General features: G+C 37.3%; 1 protein-coding gene across 4 annotated transcripts in view; it reads left to right on the top strand.

The window, feature by feature from the left end:
- LOC137290359 (3',5'-cyclic-AMP phosphodiesterase 4C-like) overlaps positions 1–23,438 on the top strand; it is a 374,490-nt gene that overhangs the window by 233,815 nt on the left and 117,237 nt on the right. For all 4 annotated transcript variants that reach the window (XM_067821234.1, XM_067821236.1, XM_067821233.1 and 1 more), the window contains exon 2: positions 3,495–3,683. In XM_067821234.1, coding sequence (XP_067677335.1) covers positions 3,495–3,683 — 189 coding nt within the window. The remainder of the gene's footprint in view (positions 1–3,494; positions 3,684–23,438) is intronic.

The raw sequence follows: 23,438 nt of genomic DNA, 5'->3' as shown, positions 1-23,438 counted from the left end.
AATATGTTTTTCCCAATTTTACATGTTTAGCAAAGATTTTGTTAATAACAACAATGAATGCCCCAGCTTGTTTTGTTATGGAACTTTCATCATTTTGTTAGCTCTGCTTCTATTGTGTACATTGTGTACAGTGATGTACAGTTTCATGTCTTGTACCATTACAACAGGAATGATCCGATTGTATGACCTCACTTGTAATGATAAATACAATGAATTCATTTTAATATGTAACGTTATTTAACAAAATTATTTTTGAGAATACTTCAATGCGAATTAATTTTAATATACTTTACTCTTGGAATAATTATTTGTCATGTGGTTTTGTTAACATTTTTATGAAGTTAGTTTTATGTTTTAGTCCTTCAGTGTAATAATGCTTCAGGTAATTCTGATATTAACTTTTTGCTTACAATGCAACATAATGGCTATACCATTATTTTAAAAAACGTTACACTTATTTTGTTTTTGTCTGTTTCTGGGGGGTTCAAACACAGTTCATGGAGATTTCTACCTCAGTGAATCACTGAAAGCTAGTTTATTTCTAGTCCATTGTGTAAAAGAGGTATCAGGCCTAATTCCTTTTGTTGGTCTTTTAAGGGGATTTTAGGGGCATGTTCGTATGGTAATATGTGTAGGAGATATTTAAGGGCTATATTATTGCATGTATTTGTAGGGTGGATATTTTATAGCTTTATCAGTGTTAAAGAGTACATGTACATTTTGAATGAGATCAGCTGCGTAACTGATTCAAATGATTTACGACATACTGACTTGGGCAATTTGGAGGTGTGTTTCTAGTGGTAAACTTTTCCATTAACAGGCACACCTGTACGTGTGGAGGTAGAAGGGACTCTCACAGGAAGATGGGTCAGGTCTATTATTGTGATTGTAGCCGTGGGAATATTTTATATTTTCAAATGCTAATAAAACATTTATCAGTTAATTTATGTATGTATATATAAAGTTATGTTACTGAGACAGTATTCATTATAACTTTCTCACTCTATAATTGTAACCTAGGCATATGGCCTGTGTTACTTTTCTGAAATAATCATTTAAAAATAGATTTACTTATAATATCCTCATTAATTCTGGATTGATTGTAAAAAAACATGGTCATACCAATTAAAAGATTGGTTGTTGATTGACTGTACAAAGTGGACATTATATACAATGTTGATATTCTGTAGAAAGGAGACATTCCGTATATAATATGGATTTTCAGTGGGATTGTCATATAGTAATGTATTTTACTCTGCATATGTCGCATCGAATCTGGATTATACTTTTCTTACAGTGATGAAATGAAGTATTTATAAATGGACATGGTTCTTCCAAACCCCAGGTAGTGAATGTGGATATTTGGATGGGCATATGGAACAAGTGCTTGACTGTCAATCCCTAGGTTTGATTCCCAAGGTCAGGTATTGAATGGGTGCTTTTAAATATTGAAGGCGTACCACAACATGCATTTTCATGCAAGCATTACACATATCCCATTTTTGGAGACTAATATCCTAGTTTCAAATGAATACTCATATGTTGTCATGCCTACACTATTCATCCTGGAACTACATATTTCAGTTGTTATCATGCAAATACTATTTTCCTTGGAACTGATTATGTCAATATTGAATTAGCAATCCTTTCCGTAAGTTTAAATATTCCATACTAATGATAATAATAATTCACTTATATAGCGCCTAGTATCCATCTGACCAGTTGCTCACTGGGCGCTCTAATCAGAATCTGATTATCATTACCCCGGATAACCCAAGCTGCCCTCTTAAGCGCTAGAAGGTTATAGTCACAAGACTCTATCTCACCGGGTACCCATTTTCTGCTGGGTGAACAGAGGCAAATTTGAACAAACTCACTTGCCTAAGGTGAGACCACATGTTTCCTATGTGCTTCGTTGTGGGGCAGGACCGAAGTCCTAGAAACTCTCAGGAGTTAAACTGCCAAACACGGCCACCCATCCAAGGACTGTCTGAGCTCGACGGTGCTTAACTTCAACTGATGGTGACCTGAGCACTACGCACAGGACCACTCGCCACCACTAACTAATAAAAAGAAAGCTACCATAATAGCTGATCATTAACATCATGCCAAACAACTACAGGAGTATGAAGTACATGAGTGTCCTCTGACTTCATTTCAGTACTCAGTGTATAGTTTGATCATGCTATAAATTTTCAGATTTTTTTAAGGCATTGAGAAGTGTGCATGTAATCTTTATCATAAACAGTAGTTAAAATGAAGGTGATAATATGAACTTGGTTCAACAACTGAGAAGCACACTTTCATCTTAGTCTTGCCATAAGAACCAGGACAGTTTGTCGTTGAGGTGTTTCCGGGGAAATCAGTGGAAGATTACTTGAACTCATTAAGCTACGAGAACAAGAGTCATGGAAGAAGTCAATTGTCCAGTTTCAGCTGATACTGAGAAATTTTAATAAGTGCCTTAGAATTATGTTCAGTTATAATAATAATAATAATGAGGGTCACTTAGGGGCATGCTCAAAGCACACACAAAACATTTAAAAATAATATATCAAAATACACATGAGAAAAAGGTTCGTAGATACAAGCTTCGAGAAAGTTATGGTTTTTTTGTATCGGCTGAAAAGGTGTGTTTTGAGGTTACGCTTGAAAGCTCGAAGAGATGGAGCTGCACGTAGTTTGAGTGGAAGTGAGTTTCATAGTGCAGTTGCAACAGAAGCAAAAGAGCGAGCACCAGTTACAATGAATGGATAATAGGCAGTCCATTTCCGTACAAAATGACAGTGAAATATATGTTTCTGATTATTTATTCTGCCATAGACTCTGCTGTCAATTCACCATCTCTCTCATATTGACCGATTGTCAAATCATGTGTATTTTCTTCAAGGTACAGTTGTAAAGAATTATGGTTGGTTTCGATGCTGATCTCTGTTGGTACAGAATTTATAGTTTCCCTTCTACAAATGTTGTTGGAAAAAGCATGTATTTTTAAGGGACTAACTCATTTGTTTTCAAGGGCTTGAATTCTCTGTTCATTAGCACTTCAAGGAGACATGGGTTTGGCCCTGTTATGTTTCTAGTTTCACAAAAAAAGCTCACATCACTTAATGATTTCCTCTCACATAAAGTTGACATGCTAGGACATAACTGTAGTAATGATAAAATGTATATAAAACACCCTGATTAATTTTTCTCTGACAGGAAATTTTATCCTTTTTGTGGTCAAATTTCAGTTGAAATTAGCTGTGTCTGTTTTACATTAAACCTGCCCACCCACACACCAATCATTTATTAGACAGTGATTTTTAAAAGGAACCTGTTAAAACTCGATGTGATCATGAGAGTGTTACTTTCATCTGTCTGTGTCAGCACAGGAAGTGCCTCCCATGCTGTGGTCGCAAAGCGGATATCCACCTTCAAATTTGGAACACATTTGTATTGAACCTCTGGAAACAATGACAAGAAGGTAATATTATGTCCTTTTATTTCAGTTTTGATGTGGAGAATGGTGCAGCCCCTGGCAGAAGTCCCCTGGAGGGTGGGGGGAGCCCTTCATCAGGGCTGGTGCTGCAAAACCTCCCCCAGCGCCGTGAGTCCTTCCTGTACCGATCTGACTCTGACTATGAGCTGTCTCCCAAGTCCATGTCCCGCCACTCCTCTATGCAGGGAACAGAACCTGTGTGAGTAGACACTCCTTGAAACTCTAAGACACTCACTAATAGACATTCTTAGGCTCTCTGATACACTCTTAGATGCTCCTACACATGCTTAGACACTCATCATGCTCTTATGACCAATTTTGTCAGTCATAAGGCCACTTGTGACATGTTGTCACAGTGTTCTTGGTCACTTATATCTATTGGAGTTCTTGTTGGCCACTTTAGACATGTCAATGAGTGCTTGTTTGCTTCTTTTGACATGTTAGGCACAGTGCTTGTTGGCAACCTGAGACATGTAAGTGAGTGCTTGTTAGCCCCTTGCGACATGATGGACAGAGTGCTTTTTGATGTATAACGTGTCAATAAGAGTGCTTGTTGGCCACTTATTACATGTTGCACACAGTGCTTGTTGGCCACAGGTTACATGTTGGACACAGTGCTTGTTGGCCACAGGTTACATGTAGGACACAGTGCTTGTTGGCTACTTGTGGCCACTGGGCCACAAAGCTTAGAACCTGTTGACCTGGGCTTGTTCCCAATGGCGAAAACCATTGATTGCCATCTGTGATCATTATGGATCTGTAACTGAATTTATATAAATTTATTTGGTTAAATGATTGTGCATGTGCATGTCTTGCTATTCTCAGATTTTTGTTTCTTTTATATAACATTCAACATATATCCACACATGAAACTGATTCAGTTACATAAAATATACCTATTTGTTGCATTACTATCTTTAATGCTGTTATTATGCTTCTTTTCAACACATTGTGTAGCTGTGATAACTTTAAGAAATGATGCTTTTTATTTTTTGTCCTATTTGAAAGCTCAGTCACAACTGTGTTAGAAAATGCAATGACCATGAAATGTTTTTTGCACAATTAAGCATGTTCATCTTTGGATGTATGATTGTGGAGGGGCAGGATTGGAGCTCTTAATGTGGTTTAAGGAAGTTGTACCGGTGCATAGCTGGTCTCTGTAAGTGGATGCAAAGGGGAGCTTCCTCGCAACCAAATTATGAACAACTCTATTTAAAAAAAGCAAACCAAACAAGACAATTATGGGGAGTAAATGAAATACTGCTGAAGGTTCAGCAAAGTTTTGGCTTCTGTGACTTCTAGTGGAGGCATATCAGTTGCCATGGACAATTTGAGGAGATGCTTCAGATGATAAAAAAAATGAGAATGAGATTTTCCTGGAAGGATTTTTCATTGCATTGAAAGGGACTGGAATACAAGTGACAAGGAACCTCTCCAAGTTTTCTGTGAGGAATACTTTGGAAGACTAGGCAGACAAGGGAAGATGTAATTACTTTTCAGAATAGAAGAACAAGTTGTGCTGCTGTATTGGAATGTCAGAGTGGATCCAGCTGGATAAAATGGATTTAATGAAGAATTAATTCATTCTGGTTGAGAAGAACTGCCATTTAATTCAAGTTTGTTTGGGCCTAAGTTCAGAAGGAGAATTTGAGAGTATTGAAAAGCATGAAGAAATTTCCAGGAAAAGGAATTTCATATAAGGTGTGAAAAACATGCAATTCTTGCAATTCTTGCTAGAATGTCAACAGGACTGTTTGAAGGTGAAATTTAAATAATCTAAAGATGTTTGAGGTGAGAGAAAAGATATCCGCTGCTGTGAATCTCAATTGTTCAGCAGTACAGCCTGACTGATAAAGAAGATATTTCCGGGATATCGTCATTTCTCAAATGTTACTTCAACTAAGTTGACCATGCAGATAGAAATGGATTCTTTGAAGCTGGGACAAAATTCTCAAGCTCATCATGAAAACAGTTTCTAAAATTGCAACCAGAAGTGCTTGTGAGATGTTAAACAGGATGAAAGATGAAGTTTAAACAGATGGTGTTGTAACAAGTATTTAGAGGATAAACACAGTGAAGAAAGCTCCAGTGGGGGCTGTTGGCAGTTTGGATTATCAGTAATGGGAACTGTAGCTCTGGAATGGAACACAGGACTAGAATGCAAGTCAACTACATAAAGGCATTGTGTAAGTGTATAAACTTAAATACTAGATGACAAGAAGATGGAGATTAGCTGGGAGAACTCTTGTCAAATGGGTTCATATATTCAGAATTAGACCCTGGCACTACTTCTGCATGTTGGGATATCGTCTGTGACAGATTAGCTGGGAGAACTCTTGTCAAACGGGTTCATATATTCAGAATTAGACCCTGGCATTACTTCTGCATGTTGGGATATCGTCTGCCACAGATTAGCTGGGAGAACTCTTGTCAAACAGGTTCATATATTCAGAATTAGACCCTGGCACTACTTCTGCATGTTGGGATATCGTCTGCGACTGTCTCACTCCTCGTGGACAATATGAGCATATAGAGGGACCTCTTTTACGTAGACCGTCATCCTGATCATCAAGCTGACTTGAGTCTGAAGGTAAGTGATTTGTTTGCACTTGTCTGTTTTGGTTGTGTAAGTATATTTAACTGTCACAGATTGGACTTGAGATTTCAACTTGCAGTTATGACTGAGAATTATAGAATGCTTTGAAGTCATGTTATACATTTACAGATGATCTGTCTAAATATGAAAATGTTGTGTGCTTTTTTTCATAGTTAGTATCTGGTCTGAACATAATCCTACTTACTAGTTGACCCAATACACAATCATATGGTACATGTGTCCACTCAATACACAATCATACAATAAACTCATCCCCTTAATAAACAAACCTACAATATACCTATCCATCCAATACACAAATCTGCTGTATGTATGATCTTTCAAACATTCACATTACTCCATATGCAAATCTCCAAAGTGGGTTATTGACACAATACATGGGTCAGATTGTTTGGGACATGGAATTGTTTCATGTCGGTACTACTGTCCCCCACACTCATAAATAGGATGAAAAACTTGTTGTTTTATTTGATTTGTTCCTTCAGGCAAGGAATCGTTATGTGTTTTTGTTTTCATATTTATGTAAAATTCCAAGTTGGCAGTTCATTTTGGAGTATTTGAGGTCAGTTAATCCTGTGTGCAGAGTACTGTGTAGTTGTTGCTATGCACTTATGACCCCATCATGTTGACATTCAGCTGTTTATCACCTGTGGAAGTAACAGGCATCAACAAGTTAATTTGCTCACAGGTAACAGGTGATTGTTTATATCTGTAGGATAGGAACAGATTAGCTGTATCAGAAGTTAGGGCAAGCCAGGATTGCTCCAGGTAGACATCCAGTGTTGTGATGATGGATAGTTAATTTGATGATGATGGTGGGGATGATGAAGAGGGTGATGATGGTGTCTGATGGTGTTGTTGTTGATGTTGATGAGAACGGCAATTACGATCAAGACGATGACACTTACGATCATGACGATGGGGACAATGGTGCTGGTGATGATGTTGATGATGATTATGTTGATGATGATGATGAGTATGATTATGATGGTGGTGCTCCATTCCCAGTTATCACTCTGTGTAGCAAAGAGGCTGAGTTACTGTCAGAGTTACTTCCCCTGGTGTGTAAAGTTATTGCCAAGCTAGGGACGGAGGAGGTGGCACAGATCAAGGCAAGTTTACACCAGAGCTATACTCAGACCGGGTTGCAGCTGCAAGTGACGAGGATGTGAGCTTATACACTGGCTACACCACTCACAGAGCACTTGGTGCTGGATTTCAATCTACAGAGAGGACTTCCTGGTCTGTGGTAAAGTATTAACTTTACCCTTGATTCTGCTGGTAGTGTTTTGCTTTCAGACGTGATAAGGTGATTTTTGGTGTTTGTTTGGATTTTATGTTTGATACTTACTTATTGTTGTTTTTCTTTTTTCAATCTGCTGTATTTCAGTATTAGTAGATGACCTGATAGTCATGATAACAGGTATTTTTTAGGGAAAACAGTGGGGTTTTTTTCAGGGGTTTTGTAAATGTAGCCAGTGATGAAAACAAGTAATGTTCAAGCACTGCTCAAGGTAAAAGTTTTAGTGGGAAATTGTCGTGTGTTTATTTACTTACATGTGCCAAGGTGCAGGACCTTGAGCACAGCCAGGAAATTATTATTATTTCTTTTTAAGATGCAACCAAACGTGAGAAGACCTGGATATAAGAGACTGTCACCCCACTTTTTGTTTGAGAGGAATCATTCTCTTGCTGTTGTGTGAGAACTTTTAAGGCCACTGCAAATTAATTTTCGGATTTTCAGTCATATTTTTTAAACAGGTTATTGCATGTCATCTGACACAGTTGCATAGAACCATACTCATTATGTATATCACCGGATTGTCTGGTCCAGACTGTGTTGTTTACATACTACCATCATACAGCCGAAATGTTGTTTATGTGGCATTGGAAAAACTAGTCTTACTCAGGAGGCATTCATTTTGAAAAAATAAGTTCAACAAATTATTAAAGGATCCTGTGTTCATTAATGTCTTGGGGCTGACTGATTCAAATGAGCATCTTGAAGAACCATGTCCAAGATTGATCACTGGATTGTCTGGTCCAGACTCAATTAATAACAGACTGTTGCTGTACAGCTGGAATATTACTGAATGTGTCGTAAAATTACACTCACTCACTCACTCACTCTGTCCAAGATGTGTTTTATCAAACCTACAAGAAATGAATGAAGGTAGAATGTTTTCTTGTCTATAGGTCTATTTGGTGTCTATATGGGCCTACTGCTGTCTACAGGCCTGCTGCATCTATTCAGGTAGACAATGAAATAATGTTAGGCAAGGTTTGTTTGTAGGTAGGTTTTGATGTGATGGAAATCTAGAAACTGATTATTCTACCGATTGTGATCATGAAAATACTGCATCATAAAGTCTGTGTATCTGTCACAGATGTGTCGATGGATGATTTTAATAATGATAAAATACTCATCACTGAATGCAGCTTTCCACATGTCCAGCAGTGCCTGGTCTTATCTGAATATCAAATTGCAGAAATAGCCTAGTAACAGTTAGATCACTTGCAGCTGTTGCAACATGAAAATATTACTAAACTCATATTGGATCAGGTAGATTATATTTGGAATTGTCAAGAAAACTAGAGGCCCAGTTGTCATAGGAGCTGTAATTCACCATGTTCAGTTGTCTCCCTTTGACACCTGAACACTGGTTTGAATCCTGTTGGTCTTGGTTATGTTCTGGCTTTCATGAGTATAAGTGAAAAATTTCACTCGTATTGTGAATATTTATTTGTGAGACCTGCATCACACCATAGGCCATGATCTAACTAAAGCTGCAGTGGATTTAAGATGAAAGTTTACAATTACTTGGCCAACTTGGGACTTCTTGATTTTATTACCTGCACCATCCATTTTGCTGGCTTCCATGTCATCAATTATCATCAATCAGTGCTCTCCCCTCCCCACTACTATCAACTCGTGCCTTCCCTTTGTCCAGTACCTGCCTATCTATTAGTGCTTTATTACCATCACTGTATTTTCCACCAATCATCACAAATTGTGCCTGGATTAGCTCCTGGCAGGTCACCCTGTAGGCTACTTTCGTCCACTGTTATTACCAATCTGCACTAGTAGACCACTGATGTCTCTGATATGTCTCCACTTACACTGGTTTGACATTAGACTGCTTCTTAGTGATTTCAGTTACCCGATGAAGGAGTAAGAATCTGCTGTGAAACTCTGGGTTCCTCATCACAAACATTGACATCCACAAATTCCCCTTTAATCACTGAATTGTCTGAATTAAATTCCATTACATGTAGGCAGCTTTCATATTACTTAGAGTATTGCTGGGTGTTGGCTTATCAGTTACTGGATAGATGGGTGATATTGGGTTAATTACTGGACACTGATGTAAGGCTTGAATGTTGCTTGGAGCAGTTCCAAACAGCAAAGAACATAAGGAAACTGATGAATCAGCCATTATACAGTTCCACCACCTCCATCATCATCTGTGTGTTCAGTTCCACACCTACATCATCATCAGTGTGTCCAGTATGACATCAGCGACAGGTAGATCATCCTTTAGTCAGCTCTGGCAGCTCCCTATCACTTTCATTGCTGGTGTCTTGCCCTTGTATCAGAGGCTGTGTGTGATATATGTCAAAAATAATGTTAATACTGGACCATGAAAACATACAGACATTTTATGAAAGCCATGATACATGATCAGAATGTGATGTCAGAAAATGCTGGGATTCCTTCATCATAGGACAAGGGTGACCTTGTGTTAAAGCTTGTGTTTTTGCTGATCTTTTTTCAAGCACAGACCAACTTACAGTCTGGTTGGATCTGAAGGGGTTTTATAAGAAATAGAATACTTTATTATTTTCAATTCAAGACTTGCAATATTTTTCTTGCATTAGAATCAAACGAAGTTTTATGAATTCTTTACAAGACCTCTGTGTTTAACGCAATACATTTTATTTATTTCTAAAAATATTATTTTTGGGAGGAAAAATGTTGTATCATGAGATTGATAATTTCCATGATTGTGAAGCAAGCTGAGTTATGTAGAAATCTGCCTTTGAAGTAGAATATGGTAAGCTTGCCTTGAACTCGTTAATAGTTATTTACTATCAACAGTATCGTCTATAAATGTCTCAGGTGGAAAAAAATGTCTGAAATGGGTTAAGTACAATTGGATGAACGAATTAATGATAATAGATGTTGTCACCTGTCTAATCATCGTCTAGCACATCATTCTACAGGTGCTACTTTAGAATGAATGATTAGATGACTTCTCACCTGTGTAGCACCTGTCTAACAGAACAATCAGCAGGTAGTAACACAGGTAGGCTCTTCCTGATGTTAAGTGGCAGAGTGTTGATGTGGATGAGGATGTAGATTAAGCCTCCAGCACTTGGGGAATGGAAAGAGACTCACCTGCTTCTCATGGAAGCAACTCTTCTTACCTTGATGAAACTCAAGTCTTGAAGAAACAAATGTTAGTGGGGAATGTAAGCAGTCTTTATTTAGCAAACAGGTACATACTTGTTAGCGAAGAAGTGATATAAATTTATAGCTTGAGGAACTGCCTAGCAATCAGGTACTTGTTTGTGAAGAAAAGATTTAAATTTATTGTTTGACGAAGTGGCTAAGGGAGATAACTTAAAGAAAGTGGTTTGTTGACCCTTGATACAATCATCCCTCCAGCATGTAATTCAGTATTTTTAGACCCAAATTGGCAGATATAACAAAACTGAACGCAAGGTTTTACCTTTCGCTATTTACAGATTTTTGGACATTTTTATTTTTCTTGGTTTCATGGAAACATTAAAGACTCAAATGGGTTGGGTGGGCTTTGTTTCCAGAGCATAACTAAAAAATCACTCAATATTTTTCAGAAAAACTTGGTACATATATCAATCAGAACGTAAAGTGGTGCCTTTTGCTTGTTACGGGTTTTTGTGATTTATTATTTGTTCAGTTTCCATGGAAACAATTCAGACTTAGTCTCAAGAGTTTAGTTTCCGGAGCACAACTTGAAAACTCTTTAATCTTTCATTTCAGAAAGATCTTGAAGTGGTGCCTTTTGCTATTTACAGATTTTTGTCATTTTTATTTTTCTTTTCCATGGAAACAATTCGAGCTTAGTCTCCAAATGGAGGGAAAACTTCTTAGTATCTTTCAACAAAACTTAGCATATATGTGAGGCAGACCTCAAAGTGCTGCATTTTGCTATTTGCATTTTTTGGGCATTTTTATTTTTCATCATTTCCTATGGAAATGATTTGGAGTTACTCTCAAAATGGAGGGATGGGATTTGTTTCCTGAGCACAACTTGAAAAAACATTTGATGCCTGTCAACAGAACAGAATCTTGAAGTGGTGACTTTGACATTTATGTTTTTCATGACTTCCATGGAAAGCATCAAGTAACTGTTAGATGATTTGTTCTCTCAAATATGTAGGGGCAGGGGGCTGTGTCAACTTTTGATGACTCTTGATTGTGTTTGTTAAGAGCATATAATGGCAGTCAGCAGCTGGTGTAAAATGTTTAGTCAAAATGATTTTTGTATTTATGCTGACAGGTATATGTTGTTGTGGTTCTATTTAGGACTGATCAGTATGTAAGTATGTATATTAGATTTACATTGGATATATGGTTATATAGTAATAGCTGTGAGATTGTGTACAGGAGTTACAATAGGCAAAAAGACATACAGTAGGCAAAAAGACATACAGTGGGCAAAAAGACATACAGTGGGCAAAAAGACATACAGTAGGCAAAAAGACATACAGTGGGCAAAAAGACATACAGTGGGCAAAAAGACATACAGTGGGCAAAAAGACATACAGTAGGCAAAAAGACATACAATAGCTGAAAGGAGATAGATAAACAAGAAGATCTACAACAGCCTAACGGACATACAATAGCCAAAAGGAGCTACAATTGCCAAAAAAAAAGAGTTGCAATAGCCAAAATGAGATACAACGATGGAAAAGAGTCATGATACTCAAAAATAATTATGACAGCCAGAAGGAGTTAGAAAAGCAGAAAAGAACTGCAATAGCTGAAAGGTGTTAGAATAGTCTAAAGGTGTTGTGATAGCAGAAAGGGTCTATGATAGCCTAAAGGTGTTGTGATAGCAGAAAGGGATTATGATAGCCTAAAGGTGTTGTGATAGCTCAAAGGTGTTGTGATAGCAGAAAGGTGCTATGGAAGCCAAAAGAAGTTATGATAGCAGAAAGGTGCTGTGATAGCTCAAAGGTGTTGTGATAGCAGAAAGGAGCTATGATAGCTCAAAGGTGTTGTGATAGCAGAAAGGAGCTATGATAGCCAAAAGAAATTGACCTATGAGGGCATGACTATCGAGTGTGACCCTTCAAAGCATATTTCTGGGCTTCAGTAACTGGCCTAGCCATCTCCGATCACCTAAAGGTTATTCAGGAATCAATTACACTGAAAAACGTCTCTGTTACCAGGGACAATTACAATCCATTGATGTCTTTGCTGGTATCATTTGCATTTATAGGTGTTTCCATGAATATAAGCAATCAAATCACTAACCATAATACCTTTGAAAAATATGCAGGAATGCAGTGTGTTTTTTGTTCTAATGTGATAAAAATTCCTCTGAGGTTATCTTTCTGGAGGAAGATAATTTCAAAGAAACCATAATGAAATATCAGTTGATCAAAAAAAACCCTTGTTACCTGTTGCCATAGTAACTTGGTAGAATCGATACAACAGAGATAAGGTTGACAGTGTAATTGAAGAAGAGTATTTGGCTGTATTTGATGGCAATCTTGTTAGCATGGAAATACCCCTTAAACAATTGAAGTGAAATATGTTGCTGTTATCTTATCTTAGCAGTCAGTGCTGTAGGGCTACTATTGGTTTGTTGGCTCAGGTGTTTAGTGGAAAAGTGGATGACATGTTGTCTCAGTTTTGAATGATAGGAGGTGGCCATTTCTGTTGTTTTAACAAATGAGTATTGTTACCATGATCTGGATTATTGTTGCTATCTGAGATGGTGGTGGGTTAGCCTCGTGGTTAATGTGTTTGCTCATCACACCAAAGATCAGGGTTCAATTTCCCACATGGGTACGTGGCTGTGAAGCCCATTCCTGGTGTCCCATCCTTGAGTATTGCTAGAAACAGTGTAAAACTCACTGTTATTTGAGAGCTGGCACAGTGGAATGTGCTTGTTTATTCACTCCAAACAATGTTATTTATCAACTCCCTTGGAATCGTACCCCCAATTACAGTATTTCAGCAACCTGCAGAGTTTCCCTCATATATACTTCCCTGTCCCTCATAATATCTGATGACGGAATGCAAACCTGAGCAGCTAACACCTACACTATTCCAAAACACAGATCACAATCCTCACAGTCTTCTTGCTTTGCTTTATGAAAACAGCCCAAACTGTTGTGTCACCATGGCAACTTGTTGTGAAGTTAGATGCTTTATCTATCAACATCATATGCAGATACAGCCCATGTATAAAAAACGTATACAGCTAAATCATCTTCTGACATTTTTTTATGAAAATAACAAGAACTTGAGAAAGTTTTAACAAGCAAACTTAGATTGTTTTCTCAACTTTTTAGTATTCTGTATCCACTCGTGAAAAGAAATATTCTAGCAGTAAATATCGCCATGCAGAGCTTTGACAATAAAGTGAAATGTAGCTGCAGATGTATTATGTGATCTTCATCTAGTGATCGTGTAGATTTAAAAAACAATTAATTGTTTTCGGTCTCCGAACTGTGAGTTGAAATGAAACCATTTTGAAATGGTTCACCTTGTAATGGAAACGATAAACCATGCGTCTGTATCCCTTGAATGTCACCTGTTAAATAGCTGCGAGAACATCATGGTACAAAGGACCAAGCTTGGATCAATGTTTCTTCTCTGTTGGATGCTGGCATACTAGTTGTTGGACAACTATTGATATGAGGCTTGCATTGTTGACAACCTGCACACAAGGACCAAAGAATTTTAATTGGCTATTAAGTGAGATGATCTTGGAGATCAGATATCTACAATCTGGCTAAGACAGGAGATTTGTGGAAATACCAGTGTTTGATCTGGATAAAGTTACTTGATTTGTGTGTGTTGATTGACAGTTGTCTTGTGTAGGAAGCTTCTTGGCAGAATGTTTTGAAGCCTCTCCAGGGTCTTGTCCCAGCTGTGTATCTGACCGGAGATCTGTTTGTCTGCCGTGATTCTTCTGCATTAGTCTGTCTAGGATACTGAGGATAGAGAGAGATGCTGCATGGTTCTCTAGACAGAGACTCTCACAACCATCTCCATCCAACACAGCTCTGCTAGCACATGGTAAGTTGTTTTAATGACCATAAGATGAAACTATCTCTACCCCCAGGGATGTCTGGTGTTGCTGTTTAATCTGCTTGTGGCCGTTAGATCCACTATCTCAGGTTCAGGATTTAATCAGTATTATGTTGGGGTTAATTGTTTGCGACCGTTTATGTGTCAGTTTGTCGTAGTGGTGATGTAGTTTGGGGCTATGAGAGATACTTAACTTGTCTGTAGTTCTCACAAAACAAACCATTAAGCTGGTAGATCTAGATCTCATGTCAGGTTATCATGTTAATTGGCTCTAGTCCTGCCATGACCTTAATGTTTTATAAGTCTTGACAGCTCTGTGAAATCATATATTGAGGAATGCTTTACTGCTGTAATTCAAACATTAGAATTCCATGTTTACTGCGTCAGGTGTCATTGTTTTGCTCTTTCAAAGTCGTTGTATTTGCTTTAGAGAGGTTATGTCCCTTAGCTGTTGCTGGATTTGTTTGCCAGATTTGTCCAGATTTGCCATGGTTTAAGACAGCACTGATTGTGTTTTAGGGTTTCACCAACAGATAAGACATACAGTTCCATGTCTGCCTTACACACAACACTGACATTGCAGAACGTACCTGAAACTTTTTATTTGATGATTTTAACCCATACAAAATCTCCATCTGGATCAGTGATAGTGTGACCTGATCTTAGGTTTATCTTGTCCGTTCAACCATTTGACATTGTTCTTTTTCATGTAGTCTTTAAGCATATGTCAAAAAGCTATGTTTTATGTCAAGTAGTACTTAAATGTCAACACATGTACACTGTAACAACAAAGTGAATTCTGGGAAAGTTTCTAGTGGTCAAGCTTTATTATAATAAACTCCTATCTTGTTATTTGGATATGGATACAGGAGAAACAACAAAATTTGTATGCCACATACATTGATTTTGTGTGTCTGTACACAAAGAATCTCACCTAAGTATCTACTGATATCAATTATATTAACACAAGTTGATAAAGTTACAGATATCCAAGGCTTGCCAAGGATATTTTTACCTTTATCAACAAGTATTGATATGATTGATATCAGTAGACAGGGTGAGATTCTTTTTATGATAAAAGAATAAGTCTTCATTAGTTTTCAAAGAAAAATGTACCTCTTTCAACACTGTAAGACCACAAAACATGCAGTACAGTGATGTCATTATGACTTCATCAAATTCATGACATCATAGCATTGACAGGGCATTGTACATAATCTGTCAAAATATTACCTCCTTGGAGATATATGATCTCACTCAAGCGATATCTCCAGTGGAACACAGATTTGGATGATAAATTATATGACTGTATCCCACAACTAGCATGGACAACGTTTGATAAGTATTTGAACTGTTTATTACATGTACACTAAAACTTTTACAAAGGCTATATTGATTCTGGTTAAATGCTTAAAAAAATGGTCAGACAGACAAAGACAGACCTTGACAGAAATTGATTTGAACATAGTACTTTGGTGGTCAGTTGCTCCAGAAAATCAATGTCAGATGCTGGTAAACAGACTGTTGGCAGTGTTTAAACATATGGTGGTTTGAATCAAGGGAGGTAAGTTTCCAAGGAAAGAATACTGTAGTGAGTGAGGTTAGTTTTATGCCAATTTTAGTGATATCATGGACACCAGAAATTGGCTGGATTCAGTGTATCCATGTGGGCAATTGAACCTGAGTCTTTGGTGCGATGAGAAAATGCTTCAACCACTAGACTACTCTCTCCCAAGATGTCATTATCTGCTGTTATAAAATGTCAGTGCAGAGAAAAAAACAATCTCGAATATCCAGCCAAACAGGTTTCATTGATGTGAAATGCAAAATAAAGGTGGGAAATACATGAGTGGATAAATGAAATAAATGACCGCAGGTATTTCATAAAGGTATGAGGTGTTCAAGTACATCTGGTTAAATTAGGTCTGCTCACACAGTTTAAGAAACTGTGTGCCTTATGCCACACAACATTCAACAAATGCAAAGGCGGATTCAAAACAAACTAAACACTTAAGTGATCGACATCAAAACTGAAAGACACAATAGCAGATTTGCTGATTTTGTTTAAACTAAAAGCATGTTATGTTTGAATTGTTAGTTCCCAGTGGATTTTGAATTGTTGGTACTCAGCTGGGTACAAGTGCGCAGGTTCAACTGTTTTAATTAAAGAAAAATGTTTAGAAAATATGTTCATTTTTAAACATTGCAGGGAGCAGTTTACGACTTAAGCATTCTGAGTGTTATTCCTAATCACTAGCTTGCGGGGAAGTATTCTGCAGTGGTTATTCACCGTAGTCTTTCAGCGTGTGATTAATCCTATTTTCTTCTGACGTTCTTCCCAAGTGCTCCTAGGCAGACTGATGATTGTAGGTTAAGAAGATTATTTACTCAAACAAAGCTTTCAAATCCTGTTAAGTGTATTACCTCATTGCTGATTACGATGCTATAAATTTCATTAGCATGGAGTCTTCTCTCATAACTGCGGAGTTTGATTAAGGAGTTCAAAACACCTTTGAGCCAGCGTATGAAATGGCTAGTCTTTGCTGATTTTTATATCAAATTTCTATAATTTACATGGCAACCAATTACTTCCCTAGTGATCCCAGATTTCTTCTGCATAGATACAGTGTGCTTGTAATCCAGGATTGGAGCTAATAGAACTGGCAATAGTCATTTGCACTCTTGAAAGAAAATTGTTTGAAGCCATCAAATACTGTATCAAGGTCAAAAGATTGTCAATGATGGGATGAAAGGCACTATATCCCTTCTCATCTGAAATAAATTGGATTTGGGGGGCAGTTAGAGTCAGACAAATTAATTGTGTTTCTGCGCTGTGACTTCCAGTATTCCCGAGCTTATGCAAATTGGAGATAATGCCGCCATCTTGAAACCACAGGGTGATTGAACGTCATTGATGATGGGTCCTAGAAATACTGCTGGACACAAATACAGGGCAACCATCTGATGGCATCAAGGTCCAACCAGTTAATTACTACTGTGATTTTTGTCAGAGAAATATTTTGTTCTGCCATTGCTTTAATACCCCTTTTAAACAAAGAAAGAGACAAACTCTCTGACAGGATTAACAAGACTCTTGTTTTTTTTGGTTTGTCTTTGTTTTTCTTTTTTTTTCTCAGTTTTTAACAGTATAGTTTTTCAGTAAAATAAGAGATAAAGATGACTTTGTTCCTTATCCATGGCACTATAATAGGTTATTGGTTCATGCTGTCATAGACTGTGCAATATGTAATTGGAGGCCTAGTCAGGACTTTCTGGACAGATTCAGATTCTATTCTGTTATTTCTGTACATCCTGCATCAAGATTTGGCATTATTTGAATAGATCTGGTATTTTTAGCAATATGTCTGATTTCCTGGCCACATTCTTTTGACTAAACAGGAATATGTACTGTGGTTTTTCTATTGGGCACTCATTTTGTCGCGACCACAATATGGCCTTGAAAGCCAGGTTATCGTCAGTTTGTCTAAATGTCATGTTGCCATGTTGCATACTTCATGTAATAATTTTGTTGTTGATGGATGGTATACTGTTGTCCCAGCCATGAGACCATAATTCAGCTGAAGGAGTAACAAATGCATGTCAGATGAAAGTAGGTGAGTGAGTGACCTTACTGAAGTGCAGTGTCTCATTTTTCACTTAACGTGCATTCATAATGTTTCATGGTGATGCTCAGCAATTCGGGTTTTTTTTAGCTCTGCTCTCCCAGCAGTGGATGGGTACCTGGCAGGTTGGGTGATATACTGCTCCTTCCAGCTTCATCATTTGTTAGTTGAAGGATCCTAGGAACATTAAAATCCTTAATAAGTTTAATCTCTTCATGTTCATTCGAACTTCTAAATACCGTCAAGGTATACATGCAACAAACAGTTTAGGCTGCATACTCCCAAGGGAGTTGAGAAAGAAAATTGAGTGTGTGCTTATCCACTGACTGGAGTACAATCACTTTGTACATGCCCATAGTGAAACAAGAACAATTAAGCAAACATATTCTATTACATATGTTTGGATAGACCCTTGTGAGATAAAGTAATGTTGATGCTACATTTGTGAATGAAATGACTTAGCTGGTGGTGTGCATGCATGTGTCTAGGATTGCCAACAGAAAGGAGTGCCTTTGACTGCTGTAGTGTGTCTCACAGTCACATTCCCTGAACCATTTTCCTATCCTTCCCTGCAATGCTAGAGACCCAAATGAATCAAGTCTTGCTTTTGGAGCTCCTTTTCTGTTCAAATGGGTTTGTTTCTTGTTATTGAAATTATGTATAATCATAGACTAAGTGTTGGTCCACCTGCTGCAATGTACAAAGAAATATAGGACATTAGGAAATATAATATTAGCAGCTACTTCATTCATGAACAAACTGACCATCAGGTTTTTCTCTCTCCAGAAAATCTCACTAAAAGGAAAATGTTTGATATCTGTTTTACCACAGTTTGTTATGACTGTTGCTGTAGTTTCAGATAAGATTATGTAAGTCAAATTGTGTGGCTGAGGTGACCTCCTTTCTGGGATTACTGCACACTGGTTGTAAAGGAGGGCAAGCATAATCGTGTTTGTGCATGGTGGGTCAATCACCTCAGAGTGTTATATTAATAGTTCATCATCATCATCATCATCATCATCATCATCATCATCATCATGACAAGAATGAAAACTAGCAACCTGATATGTATTGTACACCCTTGCCTGAACGTGTCACTAATAGAGTCGACTCTTCCAGCTGTCGCTAAAAAACCAAACCTAAACTTTACTATCTGGGTCATTGTAGTTTACATTCACTATAAAGAAGGCATTGCAATGGTCTCATGGTGAAGAAGATTCATGGGTATATCCAACTCATTCAGTGCTCAGCGTCGAAGCCCCTAGATGCCATGTATCTGTGAGGAGTACCAAGGTGGAATATTTACCTATGGCACTTGTAATAGTGTAATTCCTGATAGCCTCTGTGCACTACTTGGCTGTGAATGTGATGGGTTGATCTGTGACCTGGATTGTGCTGCGCATGCATTTTTCTGATTAGATTCATTTTTCATGATGCTTGTGTTCCTTTAGAACTGGAGCAGATATCAGCATGGATGCAACCACTTCTTTTGAGGTAATGTGTGCTTGTTGGCAGGACCTTGTCTTTCAGTCATGTTAGTTTTGACTTGTGATAGAGATTTTGTTTGTCATTTGGAAGTTCTACACTTAAGGCAAGAATTTCTGGTTTTCACTTCTTTAATTGAGGAACATGACATTTTGGAGTATATTTTTAATCCTTCATCATGTGAATGAGCATTCACCTGTTGAAGGAGTAACAGCAATCATCACCTGAAGACGAAGTAAGAGCATTTACCTGATGAAGGAGGAAGAGCATTCACCTGTTGAAGGAATAACAGCAATCATCACCTTAAGACGAAGTAAGAGCATTTACCTGATGAAGGAGTAAGAGCATTCACCTGTTGAAGGAGTAACAGCAATCATCACCTTAAGATGAAGTAAGAGCATTTACCTGATGAAGGAGTAACAGCAATCATCACCTTAAGATGAAGTAAGAGCATTCAGATGATGAAGGAGTAAGAGCATTCACCTAATGAAGGAGTAAGAGTATGCTCTGAAAATTAGTGTTCCTCAAACAAAGAAGTTGTCTGGAAAGTGATATGAAAGCAACATTGACTCCCACTTGTTGGCATTTGACAATGACATCAATACTTTAGTGTTTAGAATGGGTTTGTTTTCATTTGTTTATAGACAAATGATTTCAAAGTTTTATTAAAGTTTTTTTTTCAATTTTTTTTTTTAATTTACTTTTCCCTTTCAAATTCACTAGGGTTTTGGGTAAACAGCAAATGGCAACACCTGAGAACAAACTGTATTTGATCATCTAGGAAAACAACTTCCGCAGGTATTTAAGTGCAAAGAAAACTTTAGTGAAAAACTCATTCCACCTTTGTCTTGAGGAAGCCTATTATCCCTGCGGAAGGTAAATCAGAGTGGTGATCTGAAAGATTCTGGGTCCATTATGGCAAACTCTGGTGCCAGTTTTGTGAAAGGTCACATGTGGAAGTTATATTAGTGGATAATCTTTGCCTGGTGGAATCATTGAGGCCTGACATTGCTCTTACCTTCAGGTCTCAGTGACCAGTCTGGAAGCAATCATAGTACTTCCTGTTTATCTCTAGATGTGTTAGACGTTAGGCTAATGGTTAATAAGTTGCAGAAAATAATAAGAATATTATTATGATGAGAAGACTATATTCACAGTAGAAAGAAAGTCTGTAAGATTTGAAACAGACAAAAATATTTGATTGTTTTTGTTGTTTCTTTCATCCAATCATATATTTATGAATGCCATGTAACAGATGCTACTGCCAACCTAAGCACACATTTTAAATGCGCAGGTAGAAACATCTGTTAACAAAGATTCTAATGTTACAGGTTTTAAGTTATCTGGCTGATGAATGTTTATGAGATTTGTCTATACAGGTAATTATGGATGAAGGTTCATGCCTAGTATATCTATCCAATAATTTCTTATTCTTCAAGGTGATTGTGCATGGTGGTTTTAAATATAGCATCAGGGTATCTGGAACACAGCAGCCTCTGTTAGTTTGGAGTCATGTAGTGTTTACAAACAGACAGTTATATAGACATGAGTATGCCTTGAGAAATGGCAAGATAAAGATTTGATAGAGGTATATTGAAAACAGTTGTCACATGTGCATTACACCTGGTGTTTATGGTGTATTCCAAGTTGAAAAAGTATTAGAAAGTATGATAGTGTCCAGAATAGAAATGAATGTAGCGCCGTGAGAGGGTGGAGAAGACAGTGTGCCTGGATATAAGTGCCATATAGGCAGACTTGCTATTACTTTTGGCAACTGATTTAAGTCTGCTAACATTTTCATAACTGTTATAAGGTTTGGGGATATAGAATTTTCACGTTTTATTTTTTAGCAAGGCAGACATTAAAACAGTCAGTGTACATTGTCATGAATTCAGTAGCACTCATGCATAACACACTTAATCTGTTCACTGTGTAGAATAACTAAAGTCTTGTCAGATGAATATTGATTATATGCTGTTTTTTTAATTCTTGGGGTATCCATTTCACTAGCGGAACGGTACATTTTTGTTCTCAGAATAAAAATGAGAAACAAGATACTTAATAACAAAACTTTCATGACAGGTCCTTCAATCAGTCAGAGTATTTATTACTTGCTATTATTTCACAATGGCTAAGTTGACAGGTTAGACTGTGTTAACAGTTAGACTTAAACAAAGGCTACAGTGGTAAGGATCAGTTGACAAATAACTTATTCTTAGTTAGACATCATCTGTAAGGACAACTTCTAATGCAAATGGTAGCCTGTCTAACTGACCATGAACTGCATTCTTTTCTCTAACTGCCTAGCCCTCTCTGCAATGCTGAAGCCCCAAATGAAGCAAGTCTAGATTTCCTCAGATACAGCGTCTGAATCTCCCTGGGACTCCTTTTGAATTTAAATTGGATTTTTTGCTATGATCAAATTTATGCATATTCAGAGACTGAGCATTAGTCAACTCAACTTTAATCCTCAACCAGACTTTAAGATATTAGGGAAATTAACAGGCTTAAAATATTCTTCGGCTTTTACAATAAGAAACTATCCTTGCAGGCCCCACATGTATTGTGTATAAGAAGGCAGTTTTGCAAATATAAACCAAAATCAGATGGAAGTGTGAGGCAGCTTAATTCGTAACATTCCTATATTTATTTAAACAAGCAACTGCATTTTGTTTAAAAAGAAACTAAAAAAATATGTACTTGCTTCATTCATTCAGAACATGTTATTGCTGAAAAATTGCTGATGTGACAAATTTTGTTTAACTCATTCACTTCTTCACCACTTCATTCAGGGATAACAAATAACAGTAAAAGCATGATGCAGGGGAAAATAATATGGTTTATTAACTGAAAGACACACTGTCTCTTACCTTCCATTATCTGAGAAATGCATGCTGGTTGTAAGATGCAAGACAATGAATGTAGGATTTGACCTTGTGACTTGTCACTGATAAATGGTTGGATGCTCGTAGTGTCACTCACTGGTTTGCATAGTATACTGTTTATCACATTCAGCAGATGTCCTGAGGGTAATTAAGGCAGTTGCATTATGCTAAATAAGTACCCTGCTCCATTAGGCACCAAAGCTTCATATTGATTCTGGATCAGTGAACAACAGTAATGATGGTCATCAAATCAAATTACAGTTGGCTTTTTGTGATTGAAATGCTCTACAATATAGCCAGTTCTCACATTGTCTTTTCATAAAATGATGTCCCATGCTCTTCCCTGTTGTTCTTGTATCATGTGTTACTGCAGTTTTAAGGTCTTTGTCAAATTTACCTTGCCTTTGGATGTATTTGTGATCAGTGACATCAGTTGGGCATGAGGTGGACACCTTTTATCAGCATTATTGGAGAAAAGGTCATGAACATTCATGTAAATTGTCGGGATTGTATCATGGAGCCTGCTTTTATTGTAGATTTCTCATTATCATGGTCTTTGCTACTTTTATCTATGAAAATGTCCAAGATTTAATGTATGGATTTGCTGGTGTGACATGTCCCGGTAAAAAATTTTAGTTTTCAACATTATTCACTTTGATGATCTTTCAGAAGTGGATCCTTTTATCTTTTTATTGCCTAAGCTGTTTCTCTGAGAGTTTCCATAGAAACGTAATTCAAGAGGTTCCTGGCAATATGTCTTCTATGATATCAAATTTGCTTGAGTTCTCTTTGTATAAGAGGTATAAGAGTTGTCGACTCAGCACAAACAGTGAAGCAGGAATCTTATAGTGTTTTGTCTCATACCGACTGGAAAATTGAAAATGGAGAACTGGTAACTAGAATTAAATCTGTACTTGTCAGCTGATCTCATATTGCCAGAGTTTGTCAGAAACTTCAGGAGAGGAGGATTACAAAGGGATTCAGAATTTATCACAAAATTACAAGACACCATTTAATGCTATATGCACAA

The sequence above is a fragment of the Haliotis asinina genome, chromosome 7 (assembly GCF_037392515.1).
Source record: "Haliotis asinina isolate JCU_RB_2024 chromosome 7, JCU_Hal_asi_v2, whole genome shotgun sequence".
Lineage (NCBI taxonomy): Eukaryota > Metazoa > Mollusca > Gastropoda > Lepetellida > Haliotidae > Haliotis > Haliotis asinina.
Note: the sequence above shows the minus strand (reverse complement) of the source record. Positions and strands in the feature narration are given on the sequence as shown.